General features: G+C 39.1%; 1 protein-coding gene across 1 annotated transcript; it reads right to left on the bottom strand.

The window, feature by feature from the left end:
• Positions 1–930: 930 nt before the first annotated feature.
• Positions 931–11,404, bottom strand: LOC143034398 (uncharacterized). Its single transcript, XM_076200393.1, has 5 exons — positions 11,379–11,404; positions 9,519–9,534; positions 8,177–8,360; positions 2,547–2,929; positions 931–1,632 (listed from the first exon to the last, which is right to left on the bottom strand). Exons 1-5 carry the CDS (start codon positions 11,402–11,404, stop codon positions 931–933), a joined length of 1,311 nt encoding a protein of 436 aa, XP_076056508.1.
• Between the last annotated feature and the right edge of the window lie 2,336 nt (positions 11,405–13,740).

Raw genomic sequence — 13,740 nt, 5'->3', positions numbered from 1 at the left:
AGTATCTCATTATCACAAAATAAAAGTACATTTTTAGCATCGTAATCAATCTAAATTAATTCAACACTCAATAGGTAACCAGGAATTTCTCTCTCTGGGTATCTTCTGAAGGCTACAATAGTCTTGGGGCATCCTGGGAAGAATGGGGTGAAGGAGGTACATTTTCAGGAGACTTAGAACTTGTTTCAGGCTCAGCACTTTCTTGACCTTCAAGCACAAAAGAACCAGTATCTATGTTCACCCTAGAAAGTGGGAGAGAGGAAGGAGAGTTTATTTCCCTGCTTACCATTTTGTAGTGACAATTTGAGGGAGAACTTTATTTTAATTTTCCAAAACTTCATCACTGACACAAGCTGATGTTTCATGGCATTTTAAGAGTTGGTCAATATGCCTTTTTCCATACATTTCCATCTAAAATTCTCACTAAGTAGTGCCTCTGTCCTAGAACCTTTTCCTTGAATTCACTTTTCTCCATTGTAATTTCTAATGAGTATTGAATCGCCTATCAGTAGTTTCCTTGAAGTACACATGGCAGTTGGATGTATCATGGACTCTTGTTTTGCATTTACATTCCTTGTAAATGAAGAGAATACCAAATTCAAGCAACTTCTTAGTTTTCTTCCCATAAGTAGCATTCATGGGGGTTGACCTGTTGTAGAGTGTGGTGTAATTCGACAGGTATTAATATGTACTTTTGAGTGACAACTTCTGGATCATGTTTCAACACTTCTGCTTGTCCCAAAGCTGATTTAAGATTTACACCACCCTTTCAGCTTGTCCATTTGTAGAAGGTTTGTATGCTGCAGAAGTACAGTGTAGGATTCTATTTTTCTGGTAAAATTCAGAAAACTTTTGCAGTAAACAGAGGCCCTTTATCTGTAACTAGTATTTCTGGTAGTCCATATCTACAAAAGACCTCTTGGAGGACTTTTATATTGCAATTGCAGTAGTACTTTTCATTTGGAAGACTTCAAGATATTTGCTGTATTCATCAACTAGTACAAGGTAGATTTTTTCAGAAACTGGGTCTGCAAAATCAGCATGTAATCTTGACCTGGGTTTAGAAGGGAAAGTCCAAGGATGTACAGGTGTAGTTGGAGGATCTGTTCTGAGTGACTGGCATACTTTACAAGAAAAGATAACACCTTCAATCTGCTTGTCCATGCTAAGCCACCATACATATGACCTTACTAAAGCTTTCATCTTTGTCATGCTAAGATGGGTCTCATGTACTTCTTGAAGTATATCTCCTTGTAAAACAGTGGGGATGACAACATGGAATCCCCACAGCAAACACCCTTGTTCAACACTTAGTTTATCTTTACAATGGGAAAATGTTTTTAAGTCTTGGTCATTCTCAGAAGCATTTGGCCATCCATTTATAGTATTGTGAAGTACCTTAATTAGCACAGCAGTTTTCTTTTGAATTTGTTGGTGTGTTACAGTAGTCAATATATCACTTTCTAAGAAGTAGAAGTCAACAAGTTCTCTATCACAATTTAAAGTATTACCCAAAGGAAGCCTGGGCATACTATCAGCATTACTGTGAGCAGTTGAATGAAGCAAACTTGAGAACCCATCTTTGCAACCTGGCAGATGCCTGTGGTGGAACTGGCAACTGGCTTCTGGGGGCTAGATAGGGACACCAGAGGGCAATGATCAGTAAATGGGTGGCCATAGAGGAATTGTCTGAACCATTCAATGCCATATACAATACTCAAGGTTTCCTTATCTTGGAATAATTTTTCTGAGTAGCAGTTAATGTACAGGATACAAAAACAATAGGTCTGTAAGAGCCATTAATAACATGGGATAGAACAGCACCAATACCATATGAGGAAGCATCACTGGATAAGTACAAAGGTAGAGTTTCGTCAGAGTGAACTAGAGTATCAGAGTGTAGCAGTAAGGTCTTTGCGTTTGAAAAAACTTAATTTTCCACCTTTGTCCATTTCCATTTTACATCTTTCCTTAACAATCTGTTTAAGGGAGCCAGGACAGTTGCATGATCTTTGAGGAACTTTGAGTAGAATATAATCAGGCCTAAAAATTATTTCAGAGCAGTTACATCTTTAGGTGATGGAGCTTTACTAATGGCTAACAGCTTTTATTAAGTAGGGATGAATACCCACTGCATCAATTCTATGCCCAAGGTAAATTACAGAATTTTGTACAAACCTGCATTTCTTCATATTCAGTCACAACCTAGACTATCACAGTCTTTGCAAGACTTTACTTAGGGTAGTCATGTGATCTTTTTTATCTATTTCAGCAATCAAAATATCATTTAAGTAACATATAAGTTTGGGAATGTCAGACAATAAAGTATCCATAATTCTTTGAAAAACAGCAGGACCAGAATGAATTCTATTTTATAATTTTTTGAATCTAAACAATCCTATATGTGTATTAATAGTATGAAACTGACATGAATTTGCAGCAATAAAGATTTTATGATAGGCCTAGGGCATATCAAGTATACTGAACACAGAGCAACCTCTCAAAGCTGAATATAAATCTTCTATCCTGGGAATGGGGTACCTTACCAAATCTGCACACTTATCATCAGTAACATTAAAATCACCATAAACTCTAACTTGATCAGAATCTTTCTTACTGGCACAATGGAAGCAATACCATAAGGAGCACATGAAACTCTCCATCACACCTTTGTTTTCCATGTTCAACAATTCTTCCTTCACATTTGATTGAAATGCATAAGGAATTGGTCTAGCTTTGTGGAATTTTGATACATCTGACAGAGGAACCTCTACTTCAGGACCATTATAGCAACTTAACTCCTCTTTGAACAACTCACTATGACTATTTAGTACTGTGGTAATGTCATGAGCAACATTACCAGGTTTTCCCTGTTGAACTAAAAACACCTCTTTCCACTGTGGTACTAGTTTCATCAACCAATTCCTTCCTGGCAAAGCACAAGTACCACTCAGAGTAATTACTAATGAAAAAAAGAAAAAGAAAAAGAAAAAATCCCTTGTAACTAACCTTAACCCTTATCTAACCAAGTGGTTTATTTTTTTCTCCTGTATTTACCTAGTTGTATTCTACGGGAAGGGGAGCTATGCTTATGGTGTCCCATCTTTGTATCTTGCAACATTTAGTTTGTTCTTAAATTCATGCATGGTGTTTGCACACACTATTGTTTTGTCCAATTTGTTCTGGACATCCACCGCTCTGCGTGGAAAGCTGTTTTTTTCAGATCTCTTCTATAACTTCTTTTTGAGTTTCTTTTCATGCTCCCTTGTTTTTCTTCTATCTCAATTTAGTAAGTCTTCTCTATCAAGGACATCCATGCCTTTCATAATTCTATAAATGGCCAACAGCTCACCCCTTTCTCCTCTTTGTTCCAGGGTTGGTAATTCCAGTGTAGACAATCTTTGCTCATGTGTCAGTTTTGAAAGTGTTGGGGCCATCTTTGTCATTGCTCTTTGGATTCTTTCTATTTTCCTTATATTCTTTTTTGTATTGGGTGTCCATAGTGTTGCTGTATACTCCAGTCTTGTCTTATCAGTGTGACTAGTATTTTCTTTACTATTTCCTCATCCAAGTAATTAAAAGCACCATTATTGATCTTAACAAATTGTAGGTTTCTTTGACTATTTTGCTTATCTGCTTGTCTAGGGACATGTAATTGGTGATGATTACTCCTAGGTCCTTTTCAGAACCAACTTTCTTTATTTCCTTTGTGCATACATACATACATATACCAAAGGCTTTTCCCCCCTTACACGGGGGGTAGCCAAAAAGAAAAAGGCATAGAAATACTCCCACCCATTTCATTTCCCATATATTCCACTCCCCTCCACCCACCTCCCTCCCTCCTATCTTGGCACCTCCTGGATGACGGGTCATCCCTGCATCCTGTCCACTGCCCTGGGTCAGAAGCAGTGTCGCAAGACACAGCACATCCACAGCAAGGCCGCTTCATAAATTAGGCGACCCCCCCTCTCCCTGTCCCCTCATGCAGAAAAGGAGAAGACGGGGAGAAATCCCTTTGGTCTGCGGCAGGGTGCAGGGATGACCCGTCATCCAGGAGGTGCTCAGATGAGAGGAAGGGTGGGAGGGGTGTGGAGTGTATTTAGGGATGAAATGGGTGGCAGTGTTTTTATGCCTTTCCCTTTTTGGCTACCTCCCTTGGAAGGGGGAAAAAGCCTTGGTATATGTATGTATGAGAAACAGATGAAATTTGTGGCAGATGACCCTCCCTGTCTAAATCTGAATTGTCTTGGATTTAGTATATTGTTCTCCAAATGTTTAATCCATCTACTTTTGATAACTTTCTCCTAAGTTTTGGCTATTGTACTTGTAAGGGTGACTGTTTTATAGTTTGTTGGGTTTTCCTTGTTTCCCCCATTATATATTGGTATGATACTGTCATTTTTCCAGTCTTCCAGTACCTTTTCTTCTTTGAGTGAGCAATCCATTATCTTATATATTTTGTCCATTAGTTCATCTATACATTCTTTTAGTATCCAGTTTGCAATTCTGTCTAGGCTGTGCTATTTTCTGACATCAAGGTTCATTATTTGGTCCCTTATTTCTTTCTGTGTCACAGTTATTTCTCTCATTGGGGGGGATCTTTCTCCCCTTCCTTCATCCCAATTGTGTATGTTTTCTTTAGTGAACACAGATTTGAAATGTTTGTTCATAATTTCAGCCATTTCTATATCCTCTGTGTATTCCATGTTCCCTTGATGTAGTTTTACTATTTCCTGTTTATTTTTTAGTTTACCATTCACATATCTATAGAATAATTTAGGTTGATCTTTACATTTGTCTATTATGTCTTTTTCATAGTTTCTTTTTTGTTCCCAGCACAATTTTACACATTAATTTCTTAGGTTGATATATACTGTGTATGTCACAGGATGTATATTTGAGGGTCTTAGCTCCATTGCATGGAAATAGCACAAACTGTATCTAACTGTATAGAAAGGTCAGTATTTTCCAGTTTCATTGACACAGATATAGGAGCAGGGGAATTTTCATTACCTTGTACAGCATTCACAGAATGTATTGTATTTTGAATTTGTATAATTCCTTCAGTCTCTTCCACTTGAACATTATGAACATTCCTCTTGCAAGCAGCAGAATTGTGTCCCTTAGAGTTGCATTTGTACATACATATACTAAAGGCTTTTTCCCTCTTACAAGGGAGGTAGCCTAAAAAAATAAACAGACATAAAATCAACTCCCACCCGTTCCACCCCCACATACTCCACTCCCATTCACCCCCTCCCTCCCTCCCATCTTGGCTCCTCCTGGATGATGGGTCATCCCTGCATCTTTCCCACTGCCCTTGGTCAGAAGCAGTGTCACAAGACACAGCACACCCACATCAAGGCCACTTCATTTAATCAGCAACCCACCTCTCCATCCCCTCATGCATAAAAAGAGAAGATGGGGAGAAATCCCTTTGGGCTGTGTCAGATTATTTTTCACACATACTCCCTCACTTCCCTATCCCCCACCCACTCCCTTCCATGCACCACAGCATCATCCATACACAAACATTCTCCATTCATCTCTATCTTCTGTTTTCTCCCATTCTTCCTCAACAGCCATTCTCCCCTTTCCCAATTCCCCCTTTACTAAATCCATCCATCTCATCCTTGGACACCCCCTTATGTTCACTCCTTCCACATCTGCCTTTCACACCTCTTTTACTAATCATTCTTCACTCATTCTTTCCATGTGTCCAAACCATCTCAATACTCTTTCATCAACCCTATCTGCCAACTCCTTTTCCACCCCTGTTCTCCTCCTCACCTCCTCATTTCTCACTCTATCCAGCCTAGTAACCCCTATTATACTTTTCAGGCACCTCATCTCAAATACATTCAAACTCCTTCTCTCTTTCTGTCTTATGTTCCATGTTTCCACCCCATACAGCGCTGTTAGCACAATCACTCCTTCTTACAATCTCCTCTTAGCATCCATTCCCAAATGTCTATTTCTTATTACACTTTTTAATCCACCAAGGCATTTACTTGCTTCTCTCAATCTACAGTCTATCTCCACCTGCACTCTTCCCTTTCCTGTCACACTTGCACCCAAGTATCTAAAACTATCCACTTCCTCCAGTCTCTTCCTTAACACTTCCAGTCTGCTGCCACTTTCTCCCCTTGTACATCTCATCACCTTACTTTTACCCACATTTATCTTCAACTTCCTTATTTTGCACACCTTCCCAAACCCTGTCATTAACTTCCTCAATCCCTTCTCTGATCCTGCCACAAGTGCAGTGTCGTCAGCAAACAATTGGCTTATCTCCCACTTTTCTCTATTTTTTTTCAACCATCACCAATCCCCAGCCCATTACCCTTGTATTTACTTCTTGCACCACCACATCCATGTATAAATTGAACAGCCAAGGGAACACAACACATCCCTGTCGAAGTCCCACCTTTATCTCAAACCATTTGCTCTCTCCATTTCTAATTTTAATACAAGCTCTAATACTCTCGTACAAACTCTTGACTGCCCTTAGCAACTTTCCTCTGATCTACAAAAGCCCCCACAGTGCCTTCCTGTTTACCCTGTCATAAGCTTTTCCTAAATCCATAAAGGCCCAAAAAACATCCATACCTTTTGATAAAGCTTTCCCATATATCTGTCTTACCACAAGACTCTGTTCCACGCAACTCCTACCTTTCCTAAACCTAAAGTGTTCCTCACCAATTATTCCCTCGGTTCCTCTCTTAATCCTTTCAATCAAAACCCTCCCATTAGCCTTCCCAACTACACACAACAAACTGATCCCTCTATAACTACTGCTCACGTTTGTCTCGTTTTCCCGTGTAGAGCGGAACTGTGCAGGCATTTGGAGTAGTTTGCAGTGGGGTGCCATTGTAGCTACTACTAAGCACTTGGTGATAAAGTTTACCAGTAAGAAGAGTATTAGAAAACATTTGTTCCTCAGTTCTTACCTTCCCCGTTTATCAACACAAAATTGCAATAAGTTCATACATAGGCGAGATGACTCGCCGGCGAGGGTGCACGACTTTTCGTCGCCGTCTTTTCGTCGCCGGACTTTTCGTCGCCGACTTTTCGTCGCCGGACATTTCGTCGCCGCGACTTTTCGTCGCCGGACGTTTCGTCGCCGCGACATTTCGTCCCCGCGACTTTTCGTCGCCGGTCTTTTCGTCGCCGGACTTTTCGTCGCCCCAAGCATAAATTGTATGCAAAGATTGACAATTGGAAATATATGATTTAATGTCATACTTGTACTTATATTCCTACTCCCAATGCAATAATATGAGTGTGGCAAATAGCTATACATCACAGTGCCGTATAAACCATTCATTCTTGCCTTAACCAGTCCGACTTGCAAATACCTGAGCCCTAACTTACGTAGATGAAATACAATTTTATTTAGATTTAATACATCATTATCTAAATATATATTTGACACGTCAGTATATATGATAATTTATTATTGGCATATCATACAGTAATAATTTGACACAATATCATAATTATGAAGCTATTCATTAAAGTGTAAGGGTAAAATCATTTATTATAAAATTAGTAAGTTATTAGTAAATAGTCCATATTAGGTGACCAATGTAATAATAATAATAGGATTATGTGATTATTACTAGAAAAAAAGTGACTGGACAGACGCTACTACCAATAATCACATCAAGATCAATCAGAAGAAGTATATTGAATTTGGCATTAAATCATATATTTCCAATTTTATATTTCAATTATTTTATATTTCAAATATTGTCAATCTTTGCATACAATTTATGCTTGGGGCGACGAAAAGTCCGGCGACGAAAAGACCGGCGACGAAAAGTCGCGGGGACGAAATGTCGCGGCGACGAAACGTCCGGCGACGAAAAGTCGCGGCGACGAAATGTCCGGCGACGAAACGTCGGCGACGAAAAGTCCGGCGACGAAAAGACGGCGACGAAAAGTCATGGACCCCGCCGGCGAACATAGTTTCTGAGCAAGAAAGGCACATTACATATCAAAGACAAAGGGTGACTATAGGTTACATAATGGTATCACTACAATACTCCCCCCCCGCCTCTCTAGTGACGAAAAAAGAGGATCCAGATTTTGATGGTTTCAAGTTGGTGAGTGAAGTAACCTTTCTTGCTGGTGCAGGTATAGCTGCTGGAGAGCGTATGTGACGCCATACCATGGAACTTTGACACTGGACGCATATACGTGTCCAGTGGCTGACGTCTGTGATATGTGGGCTGCCTGGCTGGTAGGGGTCCGGCCGGCAGGGCAGACGGCGGTCCGGTAGGTGCGGCTGGCATTAGTCCGTGGACGAGGAGGCGGTGGGCCACCGTGCAGTGGTTCGTGTCAGGCAGTGGCGGCTCATAAGAACATATGAATGAAGAGACCAAAAGGCCTACACTAGGCAGTTCCATGTCCATTACCACCTGTCATCCCCATCCATAAAGTTGTCTGACCGTTTCTTAAAACAACTTATAGTTTCAGGGCTCACTGCATGGTTACTAAGTCTATTCCATTCGCTGACCACCCTATTAGTAAACCAATTCTTGCCTATTTCCTTAAATCTAAATATGTCCAATTTGAATCCATTACTGCGAATCCTGTAGTTTTCTTAACATGATGACCTTGTTTGCGTCACCCTTGCTAAAGCCTTTGACCCACTTAAACACCTCTATTACATCACCCCGTAATCTGCGTCTTTCCAGAGAGTGCAAGTTAAGGTGCCTAATCCTCTCTTCGTAATGTAAATTTCTGAGCCCATGTATCATTTTGGTCATTCTCCTCTGTACTGATTCTAGTGAATTGATGTCCATTCTATAAGATGGAGACCTAAACTGTACCGCATAGTCAAGGAGAGGTCTAACTAATGCTGGATAGAGTCTGATAATTACCTCTGCACTTCTATTCATAACCCTCCTAGCAATGAAAGCTAATGCTCTGTTAGCTTTGTTCCTGGCGCTAATGCATTGTTTCCTGGATTTAAGGTCAGGATTCACTAGAATTCCCAAGTCTCTCTTGCACTCAGTTTTCTTAAACGTGTTATCTAAGCTATATCTATTTTTAGGGTTGTGTAGCCCTACGTTCAACACAGTACACTTTGAGATATTGAAGTTCATTTGCCATTTCACCGACCATGTGAACAATTTGTTAATATCAACCTGCAGAATCTCGGCGTCGTCTCCTGGCCTAATTAGGCGTCCTATTTTAGTGTCGTCCGCAAACTTATTAACATTGCTATTAATGCCATTGTCCAAGTCGTTTATGCACATAATGAACAATAAGGGACACAAAACAGAGCCCTGGGGGACCCCACTTGGATTTTACACCATTTATGGTGACCCGCAGTTTTCTGTCACTGATCCAAGCTCTAATCCATTCTAACACTTTTCAATTTATGTCATGTAGTCTTTGATGGGGCACCATGTCGAACGCTTTGCTAAAGTGAAGGTAAATAATATCATAACTATCACTGTTATCTTTAGTGTAAAAGGATAGAAAATTAGTCGCACATGGTTTACCCTTGGAGAAACCATGCTGTGTATCACGAATTAAATTATGTTTCTTGATGTGTTCTCTGAGTTTATTAACTTTATAGATTCAGTAATTTTACTTATAACTAATGTCAAACTGATTGGCCTATAGTTGCATATAGACAATTTATCTCCTGTTTTTGAAAACAGGAACAACGTTTGCTTGCCCCCAAGCAATAGGCACAAAACCAATGTCTACTGACTTATTAAATATTTCTAATAACTGGTCGTAATTTCAAATTAACTCTTTAAGCACTCTCGGAAAATTTTCGTCTAGACCCGGGGATTTTCATTTTGTAACTTTAAGTCTTTCAATCTGCTTGACTACTACCTCACTAATGCTAATATTAGATAGTCTACTTTCTTCATCCCCATTGAAAATCGGATCGCAGTCAGGTACACCATCTAACCTCTTCTATCATGGCATTTTTGTCTTCTTGAATTAAGCCTATTCTTTCCTTATTTCTTTTTGTTCTGTAGAGATGAAAGAAGCCCTTTGGTTTGGATCTCGCTTGTCTGACAACCTTAATTTCGTAGTTACGTTTCGATGTGCACGTATTCTTTTTAACCAGTCTTGCCATATCGTTATATTTGGATTTAATGTGTGTTTCCCTGTTTTTTATTCTTACGCAAAGTCCTCTTTTCATTCCTATCTCATGTTTCAGCCTGTCTGTCATCCATTTAGGAGTATTACTATTCCTACGTATTGACTTGAAGGGGATAAATTTATTTTGTGCATTTTGTTACGCCCACACCTCTAACCTAAAATAATTAGTTAGTAAATAAAGGACCTGGGAGGACAATACTTAAATATATATATATATAGTGGCTCATCCCTTAAAGGTGGGTGAACAAATAGATTGATCATCATCAGTTATTATTTTTGCCATATATCAACATATAAAGAGGTTAGACAAAGATATATATAATTATTTTCATATATTGAACTAAAAATCATATTGATCATATCTTCATTACATGCAAAATAATTTTCATACACATTCTTACACATGTGAGGTAGGATGAGATCTTAATCATCATTGCTTGCATCCATGTGGAGATTCTGATCTCCACATTATTAATAATATGAATTAAATTCAACACAATGAATAACATAAGCAAATAAATTCAATTAATGTGATAGGCATACTTAGATAGATAATTAGACCTTGTATTAATCTCAATGTAAGAATTTGCCACCATATGGCTGCAATGACATCGTATGCATATACATGATATATTAAATATTATAATTAAATATCAACTTAATCTCCAAATTTATCAAGATAATAATGAATTTTCAATACAATACAATCTCTAAGCTTACATACCTCATATGATTTGCTCTTTTCGTCTTTACAGCTACCCCCTCATTTATTCTTAAGATCAAAACATGCTAATTCAAGCATGTGTCTATGTATCTCCACTTAAGCTAACACAGCATACGTGTTGTTCTTTTGAATGTAAGAGGGAAAGAGGAAGCGTAATCAACTCTTTACTCGGTTTAAACGTAAACAAATTCCAATAATGGATCTGTCGACATACATAGGTCGTAAACATAAATCATACATAAAACATAAACCACAAGAAGTTAAAACAAATACTTCCTTGAATTTCCACACACTAATTAGAATTTAACTATCTTAAATATACAACATATACGCAGATATGTTCACTTTCGAAATACTTTGGTTTTCTCTTGCGACGTACTGCGCCTGCGTGAAACGAAGAAAACGGAAGACACAATACAGCAGAAAATGCAATACAACACAGGGGGGACTATAGTGCACGATACGGTAACAATTTAGAATTAAATAGGTTACTATACATTTCATTCAAATCGCTGACCGGACTGTTGACCCCGTGCCCGCCATGGTTATTTAATATGTACATGAATGGGGTGTTGGGGGAGGTAAATTCGAGGGAAATGGTCAGGGTATTGGAGATGGCTCAAGAAAATGGAGAAAAGTGGGAGGTAAGCCAGTTGTTGTTTGCTGACGACACTACGCTTGTAACAGGGATTTAGGGAGTTAGTAACGGAGTTTAGGAGTTTGTGCAAGACGAAAAAATTAAAGGTAAATGTGGGTAAAAGTAAGGTAATGAGCTGTATAAGGGGAGAGGATGGCAGTGCTTTGGAAGTGAATATTAATGGAAAAAGGCTGGAGGAACTGGATAATTTTATGTACTTAGGGTCGCATGTGGCAGGAAAGGGAGGAGTGGAGGTGGAGGTAGATTGTAGATTATGGTTGCAAGCATGTTGCAAGGGGCAGCAGTGAAACATGTGGTACGGTTTGTGGGTTTATTAATCGGTAGGTTGTGCGTACAGAGGGGGTACGTCAAGTACCCAAGAGGTCTACAGAGCAACGGCCCGTGGGCGAAGGTGCTAGGTGCTGTAAGCACACATACATAAAGAATCTTTGTTATAAGTATGAATGGGGTCCTTGTAGTGGGGAGCGTCTTGGGGTCGGGCACGCAGCGCTCCACCCTTGCACTAGTTCTTAGTCCTTTGTCCAATACAATATACCACATATTATAGATTGAGAGAAGCAAGTAAGTGCCTTGGGGGATTTAAAAGTGTAATTAGAAATAGACATTTGTGAACAGATGCTAAGAGGAGATTGTACGAAGGGGTGATTGTGCCGACAGCACTGTATGGAACAGAGCCATGGGACATAAGAAAGGAAGAGTTTAAATGTGTTTGAGATGAAATATCTGAAAAGTATGGTAGGGGTTACAATGCTGAATAGAGTGAGAAATAAGGTGAGGAGGAGATTGGGGATGGAAAAGGAGATGGGAGACATGGTTGATGTAAGAGTATTGGGATGATTTGGACACATGGAAGGAATGAGTGATGAAAAATTAGTAAACGAAATGAGGAAGGGAGGGGTGGATGGAGTGAACATGAGGGGATAATCAAGGATGAGATGGATGGATGGGGTGAAAGGGGAGTTGAGCAAGAGTGGGTGTCTGTTGATGAAGGAAGGGAGAAGGCAGGAGATAGGGGTGAAGAGAGAATGGTTGTGTATAGATGATACTATGATGCATGGCGAGTGGGTGGGAGGATGGGGGGCCAGGGAATAGTTATGTGTGAATGATATTTTGACGCAGCCCGAAGGGATTTCTCCCCGTCTTCTCTTTTTCTGCACGAGGGGATGGAGAAGGGAGGGGGGGTCGCCGATTAAATGAAGCGGCCTTGCTGTGGACGGAAGAACAGAGCCAATATTACTTGGTAATTAATACTCATAAAGGATTGTTATATAAATACCGTTTGGCTTATCTTCATCTCCTGGTATTTCTCAGGGATTCATTGCACAAAATTTTGCCTATTTGGAGGATGTTTCTGCATATTTAGATGATATTATCATTTGTGGTACTATTCAAGTAGAACACTATACCAGATTGAGAAGAGCTTTAGAACTTTTGGCAGAACATAACGTCTAAATGAATAAAAGTAAAACTATTTTGAATGCTAGATCTAATGAGTATTTAGGTTGCGACATATCTGGTGGAGTTAAACCTTCGGCAAAGAGAATAAAAACTATTCTTGATTGTCCATGTCCTACTTCTATAGAAGAATTGCAATTTTTTGGAGTGATAACCTATTATTGCAATTTTTTAAATAATTTTTTTCATTAAAGGTATTTTCATTGTATGGTTTGTTAAAGCAAAATGTAAAATTTCATTGGAATGCAATCCTTAAGAAATTTTTTGAATGTATTACTGTAAGAATGATTTTGCTGAATTTAAGTTTTGGGTCATTTTGATGGAGAAAGTCCTTTATTTGTTGATGCATCTCCGATTGGGGTTTGATGTGTATTGTTACAAAAGGTAGATGGTAAGAAATGATAAAAAACTGAACTGAATTATTCTCAATTGGATAAAGAGGGATTAGCTCTCATGTTTGCTGCTAAAAGATTCAGGTATTTTTTACTTGTTGAATATTTGTTGCTGGAACAGATCATAAAACCTTATTAGGCTTGTTTGTAAGAGAAAAGCAGATTCCTTGCAATACTAATGCTATAATACAAAGCTGGGCTTTATTGTTATCACTGCATGATTTTGATTTGGTTTATAAACCAGGAAAATAAAATGTAATTGTGGTTAAGTAGATTACCCCAAGAAAAGTGGTTCCTAGTGTAGTGACGTGACGCATCCTACGACCCGTCACACACTAAACAAAGAAATCTTCGGAGCTAGCCTTTCCAAGTTC

This window comes from Oratosquilla oratoria, chromosome 2 (assembly GCF_046742065.1).
Source record: "Oratosquilla oratoria isolate Oo_2021 chromosome 2, ASM4674206v1, whole genome shotgun sequence".
Classification (NCBI taxonomy): Eukaryota; Metazoa; Arthropoda; class Malacostraca; order Stomatopoda; family Squillidae; genus Oratosquilla; species Oratosquilla oratoria.
This window is presented reverse-complemented; position numbering and strand designations above follow the sequence as displayed.

What these genes read in the sequence shown, in the direction of transcription:
- LOC143034398 (XM_076200393.1), bottom strand. Translation starts at nt 11,404, where the DNA reads ATGGCGGGCACGGGGTCAACAGTCCG. An exon ending in TCCAGTGTCAAAGTTCCATG is followed by an intron (nt 2,930 to 8,176) that starts GTATGGCGTCAC and finishes GTGCTTTGCCAG; the next exon opens with GAAGGAATTGGTTGATGAAA. An exon ending in ATGATAAGTGTGCAGATTTG is followed by an intron (nt 1,633 to 2,546) that starts GTAAGGTACCCC and finishes GTCCCTATCTAG; the next exon opens with CCCCCAGAAGCCAGTTGCCA.